The sequence below is a fragment of the Lontra canadensis genome, unplaced genomic scaffold, assembly GCF_010015895.1.
Source record: "Lontra canadensis isolate GAN:19392208 unplaced genomic scaffold, GSC_riverotter_1.0 scaffold29, whole genome shotgun sequence".
Classification (NCBI taxonomy): domain Eukaryota; kingdom Metazoa; phylum Chordata; class Mammalia; order Carnivora; family Mustelidae; genus Lontra; species Lontra canadensis.
Genome location: NW_022631023.1, coordinates 13,371,727 through 13,392,830, shown reverse-complemented (window position 1 = coordinate 13,392,830; position 21,104 = coordinate 13,371,727). Strand labels below are relative to the sequence as shown.

General features: G+C 39.0%; 1 protein-coding gene across 1 annotated transcript; it reads right to left on the bottom strand.

Annotated features, from left to right (window-relative positions):
- Window positions 1-311: 311 nt before the first annotated feature.
- Window positions 312-773, bottom strand: LOC116872387 (keratin-associated protein 11-1). Its single transcript, XM_032865554.1, has one exon. It carries the CDS (start codon window positions 771-773, stop codon window positions 312-314), a length of 462 nt encoding a protein of 153 aa, XP_032721445.1.
- Between the last annotated feature and the right edge of the window lie 20,331 nt (window positions 774-21,104).

Below are 21,104 nucleotides of genomic sequence, written 5' to 3'. Positions count from 1 at the left end.
CCAGAAGACACAGCAGCAAGGTCAAAACATGTCAAAACCACCAGAGACAGGGGTTCGGGAAGTAAAGTTTCTGGAAACATCCAGAGACATATGCGACACCAGTGATCAACCCTTAAACTAAGCTTGGTGCTAGCCAGAAAGATCATCGATTGCCAGAGGCAGCTTCTTCAGAGCTAGCGACCAAGCAGTCAGGCAGTCAGAACAGTGGTCAGCAATGAAGAGTTGTTCAGGGACAGGCAGCACGCTGGACGAGCCTGGAAACACCGCTGGCAGGTCCTGGAGTCTTGATTCGCTCACTGGCTCCTACACATTTAGCAAGTTCTTCGACAGCTGGACATGCAGGACCGCTGGTACGTCCTGGAGACCCCGCAGGCTGGTTGGCAGACAGTGGAGACTCCTCCCATCGGTTGGCACCCAGTGGAGATGCCCCCCAGAGGCTGACAGCCACTGGAGACAAAGGTGAGTGGCCGGCTGTAGGTGGTTGAGCAAGGATTGGAGACACAGGTGGTTTGCCGAGAGCAGGTCACCTGTCCATGGCTGGAGACACAGGGATTGGATTGGTAACAGGTTGGCTGGCAAGAGTTGGACTCACAGGAGGACCCCTGGCAGTGGTCCAGGAGCCAGGAGCCAGTCTGGAAGGAACTGGGCAAATAGATACCACTCAGGCAGTCGGCATCTTGGGAAGAAGCTGTGGCAGCAGGAGCCACGGGGACAGTGCAGTGTCCTCCAATAGGCCTGGAAGAGCAGTTTCTTGTAGAACAGTTGTAGGACATGGTGCCAGACAGAGAGCTGCGGGTAACTTGCTGAAGCTAGCTGCTGAATTGTGAATGTCCCTTCAGGTCCCTGAGCTTTTATATATCCTTGCTGGTGGGTGGGGCTCCCGCCCTAGCCCGCCTGGCTTCTTTGGCTCAGACCAGCGTGCCTTAGAACATCTTGTGAATCTCTAGGTTAATTGTCTCTTGAGAAGCCTTCATCCTCATAAAGACAGTTTAGTAGTTTGGTAACTAAATCATAAGGCTTCTGTACTGTACTTAGTCCCAGGATTAAGGTTACTTGACAGCTTCAAAGCTATCGGTCATCCCAGCCCACACTTTGTCCCTCATTCATCTTGCTTGGATACAATGAGTGTCGATCTGATGGTAACACCAAACATGCCACCATCCTGCCATCACACACTCTCTCCCCCTTCTGACCAGGACTCGTTACAAACCCACACCCTGTTTTGTTTGTTGTCGGCACTTAATATGTTTTAAGCACAACTTAATCAGCTACTCTTCCATAGCTAACGGGGCTTCTCATGGGCAAGGAACCTCCTTGAATATGCTTCAGGGTGACAATGACAACACCTGTCAGGAAACCAGACACAAGGACTTATATTTAGGATATAAGCTGGCTCAGAAAATTAACCAAGTGACTGGAACAAGACACATTCAGGAAGGGTAGAGGGCAGTGGGACTCACACTTTATGTTCAAGCAGCAAAACAAATTAGAAGCTAACAGTGGGACTGTGTTTGTAGCCAAGTCCCTCTTTAAATAAATTGGATGAGCTTTATGCCTAAAATTTTTACTCCAATAACAATGGATAAGAGTGGTTCATAAGATTCATCAATATACCAGTGGAATGGGCTTAGTTAAATTTTAAAATTACTATAATGTTAATTTAAAAGGGTACATTGTCTTTCTCCCAAGATGCTCAATATAGTCAAAAGCTATTTTTTTTCCCACACAGACACTTACAGAAAGCATGCATTTTTATCACGGACTAACCAAAGGCTCTTGAAAGGATTGTCTACATCAGGGATAGGGGGAGGAGCACAAATGGAAGCAGGCACTTAATATTTGGTTATGAATGAATCAATGTGTGAACAGTGTACTATGATATTTAATTATTCTTTTTTATTCCTGGGGAAACCACATAAAGATATCATTCTCCTTTATCTCATTGCGCTACAAGACATTAATTCTGAACACCTGTATGACCGATTCTCTCCACCCACCTGTTCACAACCATTTTACCTCTGGCAAAATAATTCACTTTAGCATAGTTTAAATGGTCAGTGATATTTCTATATCAAAACAGCTGTAAGATCTGACTCGTGTCATAAACTGGCTTACACAGGATAGGAGAGAGGGACAATCATGGATTTACATATCTTTGAGGGCGAGACAGACAGACTATGTTTTAGACATCCTAGAGCAAACAGCTTTTTTAGAACTCTTTGGAAGTCCTTCTGCAAAATGCTTCATCCATCTCTGTTCATTACACTGAAGCCATACCAGAAGCTCCCCAAGTTTCTAATTGGAAGCCAGTAACACACCCAAACAAGACAGTGTTGTGCTGTGGGCTGCATTATAATTCCCAGGGATCAGACCACCTCTCCCTCAGTGACTCGCAGCGTGTTCTCAGGTAGAGGGAGAAATTAACAAGATGACTGCTTTCCACAATGTTATAACTATGCTCTTCCCACCACGAGGAATGTCCCAGTTAGTGTTTGAAGGTTGGAGTCCCTGGTCACAGGGGCCGGCTTGCTTGTTTCAAATGGATGAGTGGTTTACAGGCTTCTACCAGCTATGAATTCATGGCCTGCTATGGAAAAGTACTTAATCATGCAAATTAATCAAGTGACAAAAGCAAAAAGTAGAGTCGGTAGTAAAGTTACACATAAGTTTGCAGTACCCATTGCCACATTTCTGAGATGGTAGAGATGTTTATGTATCATTACTCTGTCTTGAGTTCTCTTTTCCACTGCAAGTTGAAAATTGCACATAAAAGGATCTTAGAAAATATCTTGCATCAGCTTCAGGAGAAAAGGAAATGAACATTTTTGTGTGTGCCTGACCCTCTTCCAGGCGTGGAGTTAGAGGCTCTCCATTCTCCATATTAAATGCTTCCAGCAACCCCATGTCACACAAAGGAGCTAAAATTCAAGGAGGTTGAATGGCTCGCAAAGCTCATGCAGTTTATATTAGACTAAGTTGAGATTCAAATAAGACAGAGCCATGAACTATCAACCTGCATTGGGTATATTTAAACATGATGAGATGTCTTCATTAAAGCTCCAGCAGAAAGTTCTCAAAAGAATAAATCTACGAATGTTCTATTAATGGTACTACAAAGAATGTAGTCTTCATTTCTCTTCCAGTTTCTCAATAACAAAAAAATAAAGCTTTTAAATCATAAGTTACAAGCACCACTCTCCTTTTACTTCATGTGTTGCTTCATTTATATACTTTTGACAATTTTTACTTCATTAGAATGAAATGCAAGGTCACTACAAACAAAGCAGCAAGAGGCAGAGAGTCATCAATAGCTTGAAGCTACAATTTGAAATTATAATTATCTATTACAGTGAAGATAGACAACTAATTGTTCAACAACAGCAGAGAAGTGAAATGAGTTTGCAAGTTTAAGCTGCAAGACCTTTTGAAAAAAAAATAAAATAAACAGAATTCACAAACTCTGAGATCACTTTAAAATGATATTTCATGAGTAGTCTTCTTCCAGTCACAGTACCCCAAAACCAGTTATTTCATTCCGTAGTTAAATCTAAGGGATCTACTCAACAGATTGCTTTCTATTTGACACCAGTAAAATGGCAGGCAGGCTCTCTGGGAAACAGCATAACTATTCATCCTAGAGGGAGGAAAACTGCTAATACCCTCCTGCATTCTATTTTGAAATGCAAGCATATAGAGGCAGGTTTTGATTGACTGTAAGTTGCAACAATGTAGAAATTCACACTGACAGCCCTGGGAAGCTTGAAGAAACTTAAAACCCTGTTAAATGAAATCAACAGATCATCTATTCAATGGAATGTAAAGGATCTGGCCAGCAGGTATCACCACATAGCTACATGCAACATGAAGCTTTAACTCCATGAAAAGCCTTATGAAGGTTATCCTCCAGTCTGCAGAGTGTGAGAGAGGTGTGGTGAGAGCCAGTGGGGAGAGATTAAAGACCTGCTACCCATTATCTTCATCACTGATGGATAATTTGCTCTCGTTTGTAAAGAACAATCTCAGCCTTATACAATAATTATCACAGGCTGCTACTGAGCAATTCTTTCATTCAAAACTGAATCACAGCAATCACTTACACAGCCAAGCCTTTGAGAATAAAATGAATTAAGCATGTGTGGGAGGCTGAACGTTTGATATGCAAGAAGGATATTATTCATCACAAAGTTGGTAATAATGTTGACCAATGCCAGTTCAAAAAACCCACTTAGTCTCATCAAATGGAAGAAGAGAGAACTTGCTGAAAAATTAATCAACATAAAATGAGATTTTGTCATTCTGTATTTTTCCAGGATATTCATACTCTCAAAATAAAGCTATTCATTATCTCTTAAGAAATATTTAAAAAGGAACTTAAAATTTAAGCACAGAACATAATGGTTGTTTTAAAAATTAAATACATCTTGGCTGAACTGTTCTCTCTCTCTCTCTTTTTTTTTTTTCCACTTCACACAAACCTCTGGGTTGGATCTCCAGAATCCTTATTAACCAAGACATTATAAACCCCCAAAGGCTGTGTGATTTGCACCACAAAACTGAACTGAAATTTATTTTCCAAACTATTTTCAAAAAGCATTAATCATGGACGGTTTGAGTCTTTGGGGCTGGAGGCAACTGGAGGGCAGAAAGAAGAAGGTGAAACACAAAGTTGCTGCTTTTAGAACTTGAAAATACCAGTCACCAGCTACACAACGTCTATAAAAATAAACCTTCCGAGGGTAGTGTCAAGGTTGAGAAATCCTAAATTAAATTGCCTTCTCTTTCTCCTGATGCCTGTTTACAAGTTCGTGTAATTTTTCATAGGTGCACTGGAGTTCAATATCAGGGTGTTGTCAATAAAAACAAGCAGAATCCCAAGTTGGGGGCCACAACAAACTGTCATGTGGGAAAATCCATGTGTATGCAGTTGGCGTTGCTCTGGTCCCCGTCTTTCAATATAAGAGGTAAACCCAGTTGTGATCAGACATGAGTCATGTTCATGTACAGGGCCTCAGAGAGTAGACTCCAAGTCATTCAAGATGTGTTATCCTTCCCTGATTCAGAATTGCTCAGGGCCTACTAGGTGCCCAGCTTGGTCAGAATGCTAGCAGCGATGTAGGAGACAGAGGTAAAAGATAGGTCAGCTCTCAGCATCACCTAGCTGACCCGTTGTAGATAGGCAGCTCTTTCAGAGCTCCCCGAATTGGCCTTCCATCCGGCAGGGCAGGGAGAGAGCAAAAAATGAGGTACACCACTCCAGGCTGGTCGGTGGCAAGTTTTAATGAGCAAAGGGAACTTATATTACAAGGCTTGTCTCGGGCAGCCACAGGACAAATGGATCCCTGCATCCACCCACCAAATCTTAAAAGTTGATAAAGAGGCCTTAGCTGGGTTCAGTCACATGCATCGTGTAGGTGTTCTCAACACCATATCATTATCTCAAGGCTATGTCCTTGAAGCAGCCTCTGGGAGCGGGAAAGGACAGTGGAACCCACATCAAGGGGAAGGGGTGAGGAGCCTCCAACAGCTCGAGTCCAGCTCCCAGGTCAGTTGGTGGTCACGTCTTTTCGATGACCTTCCCCAACACCCACGCTTAGGTGCTTCAGACACAGTCCTCCCTCCCTGGTCCCATCTGCCTGATGAGGAGGGTTGTGGTAGACCAGTACTATCTCAGGCTAGTAATTAGCCTATCAGGACTGGGTCTTAAAGTCCTCTGGTCCAATTCTGTCCCCTGAAGGAGGAGAGAGTAAGTCCCAGAGAGTATCTTTGGCAAGTGTATCTGACATTTTGTGCACTGGTTCAAACTCATGTCATTCCATTGTATTCTACTTGCACAGGCTAAGCCAGCTCCGTGGGGGTGCACCCGAGCACTGCTGCTTCACTTTGGGGCCACTCACCAACTTTTTGCTTCTTATCCTGGGTCATCTTTGATGTCATAGCAAGGGAAGCCTATGCCGACCTACTCTATGCTCATGTATGTACCACCCAGAAATGATTTGCATTCCCCATGCTTAAGCAATGGGGAATGCAAATCAAAGGCAAGTGCTCCCACCTTTTGAACTCCAGGTAGACGGGTGTGAAATTACTCCAAAGAGTCCCATGGAATTGCACATGAGTTGTTCATGATTGTGGTCAACTTGCTTCCACCTCCTCCACGTCACTTCCCCTGTGCCGCATTCCCTGGAATAAAATTTCCAAACAAACCATCTCATGATCTAGGAAAAAATCTTGTATACAAACTGAGCATCAAACAAGTAATATTTGGATTTTTAGAACAGTTTAGTAGTTTGAGACCAAATAAAAAATGGCAAGAGTTCTTAAATACAGCTAGATTGTATGAAGATTATAAAGATTCCCTCCAAGTAATGTCAATCACACTGTGTTGTTTCCCTAAGAATTATACCCCAAAGACATTATTATTGTCAGTTTGATATCACAGTTACTTTCCAAAATGGATAACCCATTTTTCCAAGGCGAGATGTGAGCTAGCAATGAAATACAAGATCATTTTAGTTAATAAATACTTTTCCACTTTTCATGGCCACATATTTATTTTTAAATGTATTGATAAAATATGGCTGGATTATCCAAGTCATAATTTTATGGGAATCATTACATAGTTTGAGGCTAAAGCAAGCCTTTTTGTTTAGAAAGTGAGTTATTATAAATAAGAGTATTAATTGAATACTGAGGAGCTTTATATAAAAATATGGCAAAACTGTCAGCATAAAAATCACAGTGGTGGTTTAAGAAATATTTAAATGGTTTAATGGTGTACTAAGATGGTCTAATAAATATCTAAATAACAAATATTTTAAGTGGTTCCATAATTTTTTTTTAATTTTTTATTTCTTTTCAGCGTAACAGTATTCATTGTTTTTGCACCACACCCAGTGCTCCATGCAATCCGTGCCCTCTCTAATACCCACCACCTGGTTCCCCAGACCTCCCACCCCCCGCCCCTTCAAAACCCTCAGATTGTTTTTCAGAGTCCATAGACTCTCAATGTTCACCTCCCTTTCCAATTTCCCTCAACTCCCTTCTCCTCTCCATCTCCCCTCGTCCTCCATGTTATTTGTTATGCTCCACAAATAAGTGAAACCATATGATAATTGACTCTCTCTGCTTGACTTATTTCACTCAGCATAATCTCTTCCAGTCCCATCCATGTTGCTACAAAAGTTGGGTATTCATCCTTTCTGATGCAAGCATAATACTCCATAGTGTATATGGACCACATCTTCCTTATCCATTCGTCCATTGGAGGGCATCTTGATTCTTTGCACAGTTTGGCCACCATGGCCATTGCTTCTATAAACATTGGGGTACAGATGGCCCTACTACAAAGCTGTGATCACCAAGACAGAATGGTACTGGCATAAAAACAGACACATAGACTAGTAGAACAGAGTAGAGAGCCCAGATATGGACCCTCAACTCTATGGTCAAATAATCTTCGACAAAACAGGAAAAAATATACAGTAGAAAAAAGACAGTCTCTTCAATAAATGGTGCTGGGAAAACTGGACAGCTATATGTAGAAGAATGAAACTCGACCATTCTCTTACACCGTACACAAAGATAAACTCAAAATGGATAAAAGACCTCAACGTGAGACAGGAATCCATCAGAATCCTAGAGGAGAACATGAGCAGTAACCTCTTCGATATCAGCCACAGCAACTTCTTTCAAGATATGTCTCCAAAGGCAAAAGAAACAAAAGCCAAAATAAACTTTTGGGACTTCATCAAAATCAAAAGCTTCTGCACAGCAAAGCAAACAGTCAAGAAAACAAAGAGGCAACCCACGGAATGGGAGAAGATATTTGCAAATGACACTACAAACAAAGGGCTGATATTCAAGATCTATAAAGAACTCCTCAAACTCAAAACACACAAAACAGACAATCATATAAAAAAAATGGGCAGAAGATATGAACAGACACTTCTCCAATGAAGACATACAAATGGCTATCAGACACATGAAAAAATGTTCATCATCACTAGCCATCAGGGAGATTCAAATTAAAACCACATTGAGATACCACCTTACACCAGTTAGAATGGCCAAAATTAACAAGACAGGACACAGCATGTGTTGGAGAGGATGTGGAGAAAGGGGAACCCTCTTACACTGTTTGTGGGAATGCAAGTTGGTGCATAGCCACTTTGGAAAACAGTGTGGAGATTCCTCAAGAAATTAAAAATAGAGCTTCCCTATGACCCTGCAATTGCACTACTGGGTATTTACCCCAAAGATACAGATGTAGTGAAAAGAAGGGCCATCTTTACCACAAATATTTTTTAAAATTCAACTCATTCTATGTTCAGAAAATGTGACCACCTAATGAGACCCATTCACATATGCCTATATATTCCAAAAGACCTGCTTTCTCTTCTGCTTATTAATTACTTTGGACAAGTTACCCCAAAACTTAATGGCCAATAATGGACTCTTAATCTCACAAAACAAACTGAGGATTGCCGGGGGAAGGGGGGTAGGGAGAGGGTGGTGGGGTTATGGACATTGGGGAAGGTATGTGCTATGGTGAGTGCTGTGAAGTGTGTAAGCCTGATGATTCACAGACCTGTACCCCTGGGGCAAATAATACATTATATGTTAATTAAAAAATTTTTTAAAAACACCTTATATCAAACCTTGTGGGTACAGCTAAAGCAGGGCTATTATAAAAATTTGTAATTATAAATGTTTATATTAGAAAAAGTAACATGTAAATATAAATGTCCTAAGTGGTCAGCTTTAAAATCTGGGGCGGGCGGGCGGGGGATGTAGCAAAGCAAACCCAACATAAACAGAAGGAAACACACACACACACACACACACACACACACACACACAGTATCACTCTAGTTCTATGAAATAGAACCTGTAAAACTAATCTGGTAAAATTGGAGTGGTGCTTTTCTCTGTGATGAAATGAAAGGGACTGATGAAAGGGACCTGAGGTAAGATTTCAGGGTGATGACAACGTTCCATATTTTGATGTGTCAAATTCATGTGTGTATAGGTTGGTCAGAACTCAAATGTATAGTAATTATTTTCTGTGGGTAATTTTACCTTGGGAAATAAACTCAATTAAAAATGAAAAAAATAATAGTGGCTAAAACAGTGGCTATTATTGTGTGCCAGGGTTCTGTGGCTCGACACTTTGGTGCCCACACATGGAGGAGCCAGGGCATCTGGGGGCTGCCATTGCCTGAAGGCTCATCCACTCACTGTCAATGGCAGCTGGGATAACCACGCAGGGCCTCTTCATGTGGCCAGGACCTCTCCAACATGGTGGCAGTTTCAAAGGCAAGAATCCCAGAAGATAGACTTAGGATGAAGCCTTAGCCTTTCTTCTGGCCGAAGCCCCACAGTCATGGAGCATCCCATTCTCCACGCGTTCTGTCATAAAGGCTTGTGTCTGGGGAAAGATGAAATAAACTCCACTTGTTGGTGAGGGAGGAACAAAATTCTGGCTGAGTAGATAGGACTGAAAACATCGTTTTGGCCATGAAATTAAAATTATCGTATTCCCAGAGTTGCCAGGACGACAGAACTAGAAATCCTTGTGATAGGCTTCGTTTCCTCTCGGGAAACCTGAGTTTCACATTCTTTAGTATTAGAATGTTCAGAAGGAATGGGAGGCTCATCACCCCTGTGAATCTCCTGTGAAGGGGACTCCTGTAAGAATGAGTACCAGTTCTGTCAGTCAACAGCTCACTGACTCTCCAGTTTGACAAGCCATTGATGGGATTCCAGCCACTTTGCTGTAGGATATGCTCCAGAGGCAGGAAGTCTGGATAAAGGCAATCCTCAGTTCTTCGAGCAGCTTCAGTCCCTCAGTGATAATCTTTTCTTCTCTATTTCTCATGAAACTCCAGAATCTATGGAGAAAATATGCATTCGCAGCCTTCCCCAACAGATGAAGTAGTGAGACACAAGGGAGCCTGGGAGTCACTCAAAACTGTGGGGACCCTACCAGTCTTGGAAGACCATGCAATGTTATATTTTAGATGAAATTGTTTTGCAATTTGTTGTGGATTGAAAATTATGAAGGTGGAATTAACATGTAAACAATGAGAGACTATGGACTCTGAAAAACATTGGAAATATCCAATACCAGCAGCAATGCTGGAAAGAGTGAAATGTTCCCAATGACTAGACTGCTTTCCATTTTTTGCCTCAATTTTATATTCTAAGAGTTTTATATTCTATGAGTGTCCTCATAGATGGCTCTTACTGTTACTGAATTCCCATTATTTAGGGCAACGGTGAAACAAAAATATCTTCCACGTTTTAAGATCATGTGTTTCTCCCCACATGCAACTTAGCCACAGTCAAGATCACAGCTCAAGGTCAAGGCTCAGTCTTCTTAGACTAATCATAGACTATTGCTCAGTTCTTGCTTTTCTGACCACAGTTATCTCTGATACTGAACTATGAAGTGAACCTAAAGTCAGCACTTGCTTTTGCTAAATAGCAAAATAACTAAAAGTTGATTAAAAATGACCCTATAGGAAAAGAATCAACCAGATCTAAGATAGCCAATTTCATCTTTCCCATCATCCCTTGACGTAAGCATCCTTTTCCCCTGTTGATATTAATATAGCCACTAACTTTTTTTTCGTTGCCTGGAAAGGCAAAGAAAGTGGGGTCTCCACAGCCAAAACGACTTTTCAGTCTGTAGCTTTCAGATTGAGATATTATTCTAAAAGGGATACAAAAATAGCTAATGTGTTGGAGGATAATGAGCACAGGAAAAAAAAAAACTAAAAAATAACTAGGAAGAGCCAAAAGGAATGATTAAGTTTCAATATGAGGAATTAGGTTATGTACTATGTATAATTCAAGAATAACAGTTGTCTCCAATTTGATGCTGTCCCAGAATCTGGAGCTATAATTCAGAAGATGGGCATGGAAATAGAATTTAATCAGAATCCATCAAAAATGAAAGAGATAAAAAGAATTAAATGTGTGGACATCTTCAGAATTAAGCAATTTTTGAAGAAATGGCTTCTAAACTTTTTTTTTTTACACTAAATTGTCTTCTACAAATTCTACACTGAGGCTGAATGATAATTACCATTAAAGAAACTGCACTTCAACTAATGCAAACATATCAAGGATAATGCAGTCTTTGTAGAATGGTAGAGACCTGCAGGGCACCTGAGAGCCAAGCAGGTGTTCTCATTGTCTACTGGACAAATAATCTTTTTCAGACATAATAAACATGTCATTCAGATCATTCAGCTCTCGAACTGGACTCTTGAAGTAGAATTCTGATATTAATTTGGTTTTTCAATTGGCCTAGCCTATTAGAAATAGAATGCGCCAAGTATCCAGCACAAATAAGCTGATCTGATTTTCATGCTAATTAAATGGGTCCCTATGGTTAAACATCAGTCTCTTGAAGGTTTGGCTAACTTGACTCAGTCCTCCAGAGCCTGCTAACCCTTGGTAAACTAACAAAACCAAAAGGCTCAGCGTGCAAAGTTGAGCAGCAGACCTTGACCCTCCAATGACTCTGAACGAAGTACAGACAACAGGCTCGATCCAGATAGCCCATCGACCACCCTCAATGACCGACTCGCTTTACCTGTAACAGACAGAGCTACACGTTTCACTAGGAGAACATTTTCTAGCATTATCTAATGACGTACTCCTTCCCTGAGTGCTCTTAGCAAATAGAATCCTCTTTTAAGTAAAATGGTTTAAGTGTAGCAGAAGTTGGACTGACCAAATGACCTGTATAAAAAAAAATAGCGTCCAGTTTTTTAGTTGTTCATTGCTACCTCTCCAAGTATTATACTGTATCACTTGAAATTATTTTGTGTTTCCCACTGCATTTTCTACTGTTGCATGTTTTAAAGGTCTTCCTCCTTAGCTATCTACATCACATAACAGAAACCACCAAATATCACCCTAGTAGTAATGATGCTGTGACCTCCCGTTTATATACTTATAAAGTTAAACGCGAAAGTCAAAAGGTCAATTTACCAAAAAATTGTATGCCGTGGTGGGTTGCCAGGGAAAATATTCTGCAACTGCAGATTCACTTAAGCTAAAACACAATCTGAGTGATTCTTTAGAACACTGATTGCTTATTGCAAAACAGTTCTTCAAGTGGAGCATTTATCTTGCTCATTTATTAATTTCTCACCCTTCTTGAGACATCCGATTCGAGGTGCATGTCAGAAGTTCCACAAGTTTGTCCCCCGACTTTCCCACTGACTCACTGCCTGACCTTAAGCTGCTCATTGAAACTCCCTGGGCCTGTTTCATGACCATCTGTAAAACAGTGTTAATGGGACCTGCCTCTCTGGGGAGCAGCAAGAACCGAGTTATGGTTTATAAAAGGCTTTGTGATTCATACATAAAAGGCACAATAAGAGAGCAAGCTGTCATTGAGCATTACAAACAATTTTCATCCCAATTATTTTCAAGGAAGGAGAGAGGAATATCCTAAGCCTCCAAAAGATAGGAAACCGGGGTGGGCCCCTGCTGATGCATGGTGGTTGGTTTCGTTTGTTTGTTTCTAGAAATTGGAAATATCATTTACCTTGACGTTATTTACAGTGACGTGAGTACAAGGAGAGGTAAAACTGAGGGGCAAATCAAGTAAACTCTGGGCTCTGGGATCTGGCAAGAAGAAAGTGTGCCACTTTCAAATGACCCACTGGAATACGGTCCAAGAGAACCATAGATGAGAAGTCTCGCTAGTCTTCAGCCACCTACCGAAATCTGGTGTTGACTTTACACTTGTTGAAGTTGGAGCCATGATTTTCATGTCTTATGGGTAACTAAATTAAGAGCTAATCCTGGTAGGTTTGTTCTTATAGTCGAGGACATTGAATCTAAAAAAACTAAATTCTAATTTATATAAAAGTGACGATGAGGTATCTGTGATGGTCTTTCAATTTCCCACAAACAGCTTAGGAGGAGGCTGTGGGGAAATTCATTATTCATAGCTTGTAAAGTTGCAATGTTTAACACCAACTAATAATTCCATTTAGCTGTATTGTACTTATTTTCACCTTTAAGTTATAACTGCACAGGGAAGAAGTAAATTTTTTCCTATTACCATTTGGTGGATTTCCATATTAAAAAGCCTCCTGGGAACTCTTGGTACTGAAAATATCAATAATAATTCAAGTGATTAACATTCACCCTCTTCCAATTAAGAGGGTGTCTTAATTGCCGTGATCTACTGGTGAATGTCAGTGTCTTGGCTATAATAGACAGAGTGGGGCTAGAAGTTAGCAGTAAATAAAGAACAAAAAAAAAAAAAAGGAAAAAATCTTTTAAAAAGCAACCATACAATGATACACACACACACACACACACACACGTAAAGCAAAGGTAGTCAGTAAGACTCAGGATAACCAGTGGGCTTCTGGAAAAATGGGGAAAATTCCAGGTTTTCAACAGCCTTTCCAGATTTCCATTACAGAAAACCCAGTCATCCAGGTCATTTCCGTAATTTAGATGAAGCAAGCAAAAACCATTGTCTATCTAAATTATATTAAAGTTTTCTGTGAAGATTACATACAAAACCTAGGCTGTCTGAATTTTGGAATACACACACACAAAATTCAATTAAATTTTAAAAAAAAAACAAAAAACAAAAAAAACTAGGCTGTCTGACTTAACTAGCAGTGTGAACTTGAGCAAGACAGTAACCTCCCCAAACTTCTCTCCTTATCTGTGAATGGAAATGATAATAGGACCTTCCACATAGAGTTTGTGTGAGTGTTAAATCAAGTAATACCTGGGATATTTAGATAACCAGGAAATAATCGTTCTCCATTCTCCTTCCTCTTTAAGTCAAGGCTTTGAAGGGGATCTGATTTCTCCCAAATAAAAATTTTGATTTACTTAAAATTGTAGCAGATTCTTAATCACATATAGCTTTTTGGCTATATGTACATTTAATGAATATAGAACCCAAGTGGCCTGGAATGCTTAATAGTTACAGTTCCATACTGTTAGAGCATGAAGAGGACTCAAGATTCCAACACAAGTCCTCTAATTCCATATAAGCAGTAACTAAAGAGCATTAGATCCCTTGATAATCTTCATAGCTACGGCCAAGGGCAGCTCACTATGCTGTCACTAGTTGTCATGGGGACAGGGCTAAGGGTGGTCCTCCTAAACTTTAGGAACCAACGTTCTGAAAGAAGATTCCTGAAGTGGTAAATAATACTTCACCTTGGGATTTTTAAAGTTGTCCAGAGTAATTCCAATGACAGTAGAGAGCAAACAAATGTCCCCAGGAAATATTGGTAGAAATCCATGCAAGGTCATCTAAAGCAGCCCATGGCAAATGCAAACATTTTCTTTGAAGTCTTGTGTTCGGTCTTAATACAGTGCAGAAGCTTTATTATCCCAATGACCAACAGCAGATTCTTCTTAAAGAACTGTCTTCTTAGGACACTGCTTTGATAAACTCCTTTGGGTAGAAGATGAGGCTCTCACAGGACAGTTGTCAGCAGAATCCAAGACAGGGGACCACTAACCTGCTCTGCCACTAGCATGGGAGGAATTTCTGGGGAGGAAAAGGGAATGGGATAGAGAAAAAGGAGAGAGTGCAGGTCGGGGAGAAAGAAACAAGACAATCCAATATTGTATTGCTGAGGCATCTCCCTGAAAAAGACCGCCAAAAGGGGGAGGAAGATATATGTATGTGTGTGCACGCATGCATGTGTGTGTCTGTCTGTCTGTCTGTTGAAAAGGGTCTAATTTCCCCTATGTTGACAAAATTAGCATGCGCCAGATAGATTCCTGAAACAACTCCTGGAAATGTGAACCCAGAGTCAAGGATGACTTGTAAATATAAACCCTAGGCATATGTCTGACTTTGAACTTTCACAAGGTCAAATGAACTGACCACAGGTCGATACCAAGCAGTTTGAATTTCTAATGCTTCAACGACTAGAGAAGCTGAGTTGTTAGTTTATTGATAATGTCCATTAGTTCTTTCGTGACTTTTCTGCTTGCATCTGCCCAATTTTCTATTGAGGCTTTTTTTTTTTTTTTTAAGTTTGTAAGAGCCCTTTATATATTAAACATATGAGTGCTTTGACAGAGCTTTACGATTTATTTTCCTCTTTGGCTCCTATATTTTAATTTGGATCATTCTATTGCTGATACACATTTATGAACTATTTTTAATAGTTTCTACCTTTGTTGTCATGTTTAAACAGACCATGCCCACTCCAAAAGGTAAATCCATGCTTTTCACTAGATTTGTAATAAATTTATTTTTTAACTCGTAACTCTATGATCTTTTCCAAAGTTTAACTTATCATAAATTTATTTAGAATGTTGACATTATATTTGTAAATGAGATTAGTTGTTTTGCTTTCTCTTTTGTAGTTTCATGACTCAATTTGGGTAATACTAGTTTGTAAAATAACTAGTTTGTGAGTTATCTGTGTGCTATAGCAGAGCTCATACAGCGTGGCACTGATGAATGTTTTTACCTGTCCTTTGCAGAGTAACAGAGCTCTGGTGTTCTGGACCAAGGCATTTCACACACTTATTTTCTATTTTATTTTATTTTATTTTATTTTTTATTTTATTTTTAAAGTAGGATTGACACCTATGTGGTGTCTAATGCAAAACTTGAACTCATGACCCTGAGATCAAGACTCTGATGCTTAATAAACTGAGCCACCCAGGCACCCCTTCAGAAAGTCATTTTTGACAAACATCTTTAATATGTAGCTCAAGTATTGGTTTATATGCTCTGACTCTCTACTTTTTTTTCTTATTTCAAATTTTCAAAACTCATTTTTTTGAGTTTTGAAAATTACTTAGGGCAGAATCACAAATAATATTTGCTTATAATGTTTAATTGCTTTTTATTTTTTTATTTTTTCTTCTAATATTTTTAATTTAATTTTAATTAATTAACATAATGTGTTATTAGTTTCAGAGGTAGAGGTCAGTGATTCTTCAGTTGTATATAATTCCTAGTGCTCATTACGTCACATGCCCTCCTTAATGCCCATCACCTAGTTGTCCTATCCCCTCACCACCCTCCCCTCCAGCAACCCTCAGTTTGTTTCCTATGATTATCTTCTGGTTTATCTCCCTCTCTGGTTTTGTCTTGTTTTATTTTTCCCTCCCTTCCCTATGATTCTCTGTTTTGTTTCTTAAATTCCACATATGAATGAGATCATATGATAATTGTCTTTCTCTGATTGATTTATTTCAGTTAGCATAATACCCTCTAGTTCCATCCACACTGTTGCAAATGGCAAGATTTCATCTTTTGGTGGCTGAGTAGTATTCCATTGATTATATCTACCACATTTTCTTTATCCATTCATCTGTCAATGGACATCTGGACTCTTTCCACAGTTTGGCTATTGTGGACATTGCTGCTATAAACATTAAGGTGTAGGTGCCCCTTTGGCTCACTATATTTGTATCATTGGGGTAAATACCTACTTGTGCAATTCTTGGGTGGTAGGGTAGTTCTATTTTTAACTTCTTGAGGAAACACCATACTGTTTTCCAGAGTGCCTCAGCTTGCATTTCCACCAACAGGGAGAAGGGTTCCCCTTTCTCTGTATCCTCACCAACATTTGTTGTTTCCTGGCATGTTAATTTTAGCCATTCTGAACGGTATGAGGTGGTATCTCATTGTGGTTTTGATTTGTATTTCCCTGATGATGAGTGATGTTGAGCATCTTTTCATGTGTCTGTTGGCCATTTGTAGGTCTTCTTTGGAAAAATGTCTGTTCATGTCTTCTGCCCATTTCTTGACTGAATTATCTGTTCTTTGGGTGTTGAGTCTGATAAGTTTTATAGATTTCAGATACTAACCCTTTATGTGATAAAACATTTGCAACTATCTTCTCCCATTTTGTCAGTTGTCTTTTGGTTTTGCTGACTGTTTCCTTTGCTGTGCAAAAACTTTTGATCTTGATGAAGTCCCAATAGTTCATTCTTGCCTTTGTTTCCCTTGTCTTTGGAGACATGACTAGCAAGAAGTTGCTGCAGCCAAGGTCGAAAAGGGTGCTGCCAGTGTTCTCTTCTAGGATTTCGATAGATTCTTGTCTTGTGTTTAGGTCTTTCATCCATTTTGAGATTATTTTTGTGTATCGTATAAGAAAATGGTCCGGTTTCATTCTTCTGCATGTGGCTGTCCAATTTTCCCAGCACTATTTGTTGAAGAGATTGTCTGCTTATAATTTTTTTATGTCTCAATATCTGTCCTTCTCTTTTGTAGTGAGGCATCAATTATTTTATTTTTTATTTTTTCTAACCTCATTAATTTTTGCTGTCTGCATAATTTCTCCATTCTCCTTTGTAAGTTATATTTTGTTATTCTTTACCTAATTTTTTCGTTATATACCAAGTATCTTTTCTTTTCATCCTTTGTTATAGAAAAAATAACTCAATATATATCTAATAAATTGTCTGAATTTATTTTATTATTCAGATATGTTTTGGCATTTATGTCCTACTTCATCTGTCAAGTACTGAGAAAAACATATTAACATCTTCTACTTCTATTGTATTTTAAAATTATTCTTGAATTTCTAACAGTTTGGTTTTTATGTAATTTGTTTTTATTTAATTCAAAGCATAGAATTTTACTATACCCTTTTAAAAAGTTATGGACCTTCTTTGTCCTATTTAATGATTTCACAGTGAATCCTAATTGCTTAATATTATTACAGTAACTCCAGTTGTTTTATTTGCTTTTTGCTTCTGTAGATTTTCCGAATCTTTCACTCAGACTTTCTAAACTGTTTCATTTTATGAGTACTCGTGATCAGTACTCTCCTTCAGATACTATTTTGAGCCAATCCCAGTATTGACCTTTCAATAAAGGGTAACATTTTCTTTTATTCCATATGTCATCCCATTTGTCATCCCATTTTATAGCTCCTATTTTAAGTTTTCTCGCTGTTTTCTTTTTATCATTATTTTGATGCATAAATTATGTTTCATTTTTTCAACTATTTGTCTCGTTTTCAATTCTCTAAGTCATCGTCTCTTAAAATATTTTAAAGACCTACCTCTCATAAAAGCCAAGAACTGAAAATAAGCCAAAAGTTCACCAATATTAGAAGGAATTAAGAAATTGTATGAATAGACAATAAAATCTTATAAGGCAATAAAAGCAAACAAACAGAGCTATACCAACAACATGGATGACAAAAACTGTTGAACCAAAAAAGTCAAATACAAAATAATGGTTATATTCTATTTCTATAAAGCTAAAAAACAGGAAAAGGACACCATATTGTGTAGATGGCAATGCTATTTTATATGAAGCAAGAGAAGTTCAGATGAGAAGTTAGTGGAGAGGAATGGAAGTGTGATCAGAGACCGAAGCCAGTTTCTGGGTGTCTGGGATAAAGCTCTTTCTTCAGTGACTGGTGGTTACACTGGTATTTGTATTATAATTATGCACCAAAACCTTCACATCTATTGTGTGCACAATTCTGTATAGAATTCTACTCACAATAAAAAAATAATCTCCCATATAACTGTTATCTTAAAAAATTACATCAGAAAACATATACCTATATATTCTCTTACATGTGACTTGAAAACATTTATATTTCTACCTATACCCCATCCTCATCTCCTACTATCAGTTTTTGTTAGTACGACCTCATTTCTAATTTTAAAAAATTTTTTATCATCTTTCAATAATTATTTATGACATATTCAATTGATTTTCACAATAATCCTTTAGATTACATTGCTTCAAATTTTTTCAATATTTACCATTAATTATTTTTTTGTAAAAATAATCCCATTCTAAATTTGAGTTTGCCTTTCTTTTTCTATCTTCTTAAACTCTCTCAGGGCTTAAAATGAGTGCATTATGAGTGGTATACATTTTTTAGCCAATTAATATCTGAAAATGTACTTTGCATTCCTATTTGAATGAAAACTCAAGTATAAAATTATCGGGACAAACATTTCTTCCTTAAAAATCTGAAAGTCTTGATTCATTTATTTCTTCTTTCAGTCTGTGTTTCAAGGAAGACTCCAAGTATGAGGACATTCAAAATACCATGGTCCTTCTATTAGAGCTCCAGAATGCATGAGCACTGTGCATTCAATCTGGTATGCATTCAAACATGAAACATTGTTTCACATTCAGTGTTCCTAGAAATCATCTTCTCCCTCTTCTATGTCATCCCTTTATCCTCTTTATCTGAATTCTGGAAAAGTTTTTCAAATATGTCTTCCCCATTATGATTCCTTGCATCATGGAAAAAGCTTTTCCATTTTAATCCACCTAATGCAAATTTTAGTCCACCCCAGGCAAATTTTTAAAATTTTTTTATGTGCGTATAGTGGATACACAATGTTGCATTAGTTTCAGGTGTGCAACATAGTGATTTGAGAAGTTTATACATTATGCTATATTCACAACCAGTGTAACTGCCATCTGTCACCGTACAACATTATTACAATACCATTGACACTATTCCCTATGCTGTGCCTTTTATTCCCATGACTTATTCATTCCATAACTGGAAGTCCTACCTCCCTCTCCCCTTCACCCATTTTGCCCGCCCCCCCATCATCCTCCCTCCCTCTGGCAACCCTCAGTTTTTCTCTGTATTTTAAGTCTGATTCTGTTTTTTGTTTGTTTATACATTTGCTTTGTTTTTTCAGATTCCAAATCAAATGGTATTTATCTTTGTCTGACTTATTTTCAGATTTTAAATCAGCTATTACATGTTAGTTGCCTTTCTTCTTTCCCTACCTCATCCAATCATGTTGTACTTCTGTGCTCTGTCTCTTAGCTGTCCCCTCTTTCTTTAAGATTTCATTTATTTATTGAGAGAGGGAGAGAGAGCAGGCACGTGAGCTGGGAAGGGGCACAGAGAGAGAGAAAGAGCATCTAGAGCAGACTTCATGCTAAGGACAGAGCCTGACACGGAGCTCCATCCCACGACCCTGAGATCATGACCTGAACTAAAACCAAGAGTCGGTTGCTCAACTGGCTGAGCCACCCCCAGCTGGCTCCCCTTTTAACCTCGGATCTCTTGTTTTATTACTGCATGCTTCTATTTTCTAGAGTTTTACTGAAAACAAAAAGAGCTTATTCTGAATTTGTTCTCCTTCCTATGGAAATTTATTTCTTTTAGAAATAAAACATGTGCATCTTCTTTCTTTCAGGCTTCAGAACACTTGGTTTGGTCCCACACTGAGCTGCTCTGTTGCAGTATACCCATAGTTAATAGTGATGGTTTATGTTCCTCGGATCCTCCTCTCTGACTTTTCTATTTGTCTTAAAATTTTCTTTGCAGATATTAGGCAGCAAGGTTACTTTCTATAAATTCCACGTGCAGCTGGCTGTTTCAGAGAATGAGGAAATGGAGAAGAAACTCTTTCTGGTGATCCACTTTGCTAAGGGTCAGCTTCTGGACTTTTTTCTTTGGTTTATCCATAACACCAGGTTCGTGGAAAATCTTGCCCAATCTGCATTCCCGGGCTGCTGTTTACCACATCAAATAGAAAACAAAATGTGTCTGGAAGGAATTTCACCTCATTGGCAGCTTTCTGCTTGATGGGACTCTTGCATGAACTCTGAAGTCTCCCTCCTACAGTGCTTTCCTCTGCTGTGGCTCCGCAACCATGACCAGGCATCTAGTCAACATACCTGACTTTCCCTAATGTTCCCATGGTCTGTAGAGCTCACCCCCTAATATGGCCACCAGTGGAACATTTCTGAGAGTATCAATCAACCCTGCAACCTCCTTGCCTTGTCTCGTTTTTGGAAAAATCTGCATTAAATAGAAAAGAAATGTTCCCAGCTGTTTAACATTTCCTTTTTCTAATTTCCAGTGGTGATGTCTGATCCCTGATAATTTTCTATTTTTTCCGTTACTCGGTCAGTCAAGATACGAGTGTCATAGTGTACAAATGATCACAGCTGTCCTCACCTGAAAGTCAAAACATAAATATTTTTAAACCACCTAATGAGCTAGAAATTCCAAAGTTCTCTGAGTGGGCCAGCCCTGCAGACAGATAAGCAGTGACAGAGAGGTCCAGAGAACACTCTGTGCAGCCTCTCTTGGTAAGTCGCACACATCACATCTGTCATTTTGCTGAGC

Excerpts from the sequence above, each read along its gene's own strand:
- LOC116872387 (XM_032865554.1), bottom strand. The coding sequence starts at position 773 with ATGTCCTACAACTGTTCTACAAGAAACTGCTCTTCCAGGCCTATTGGA.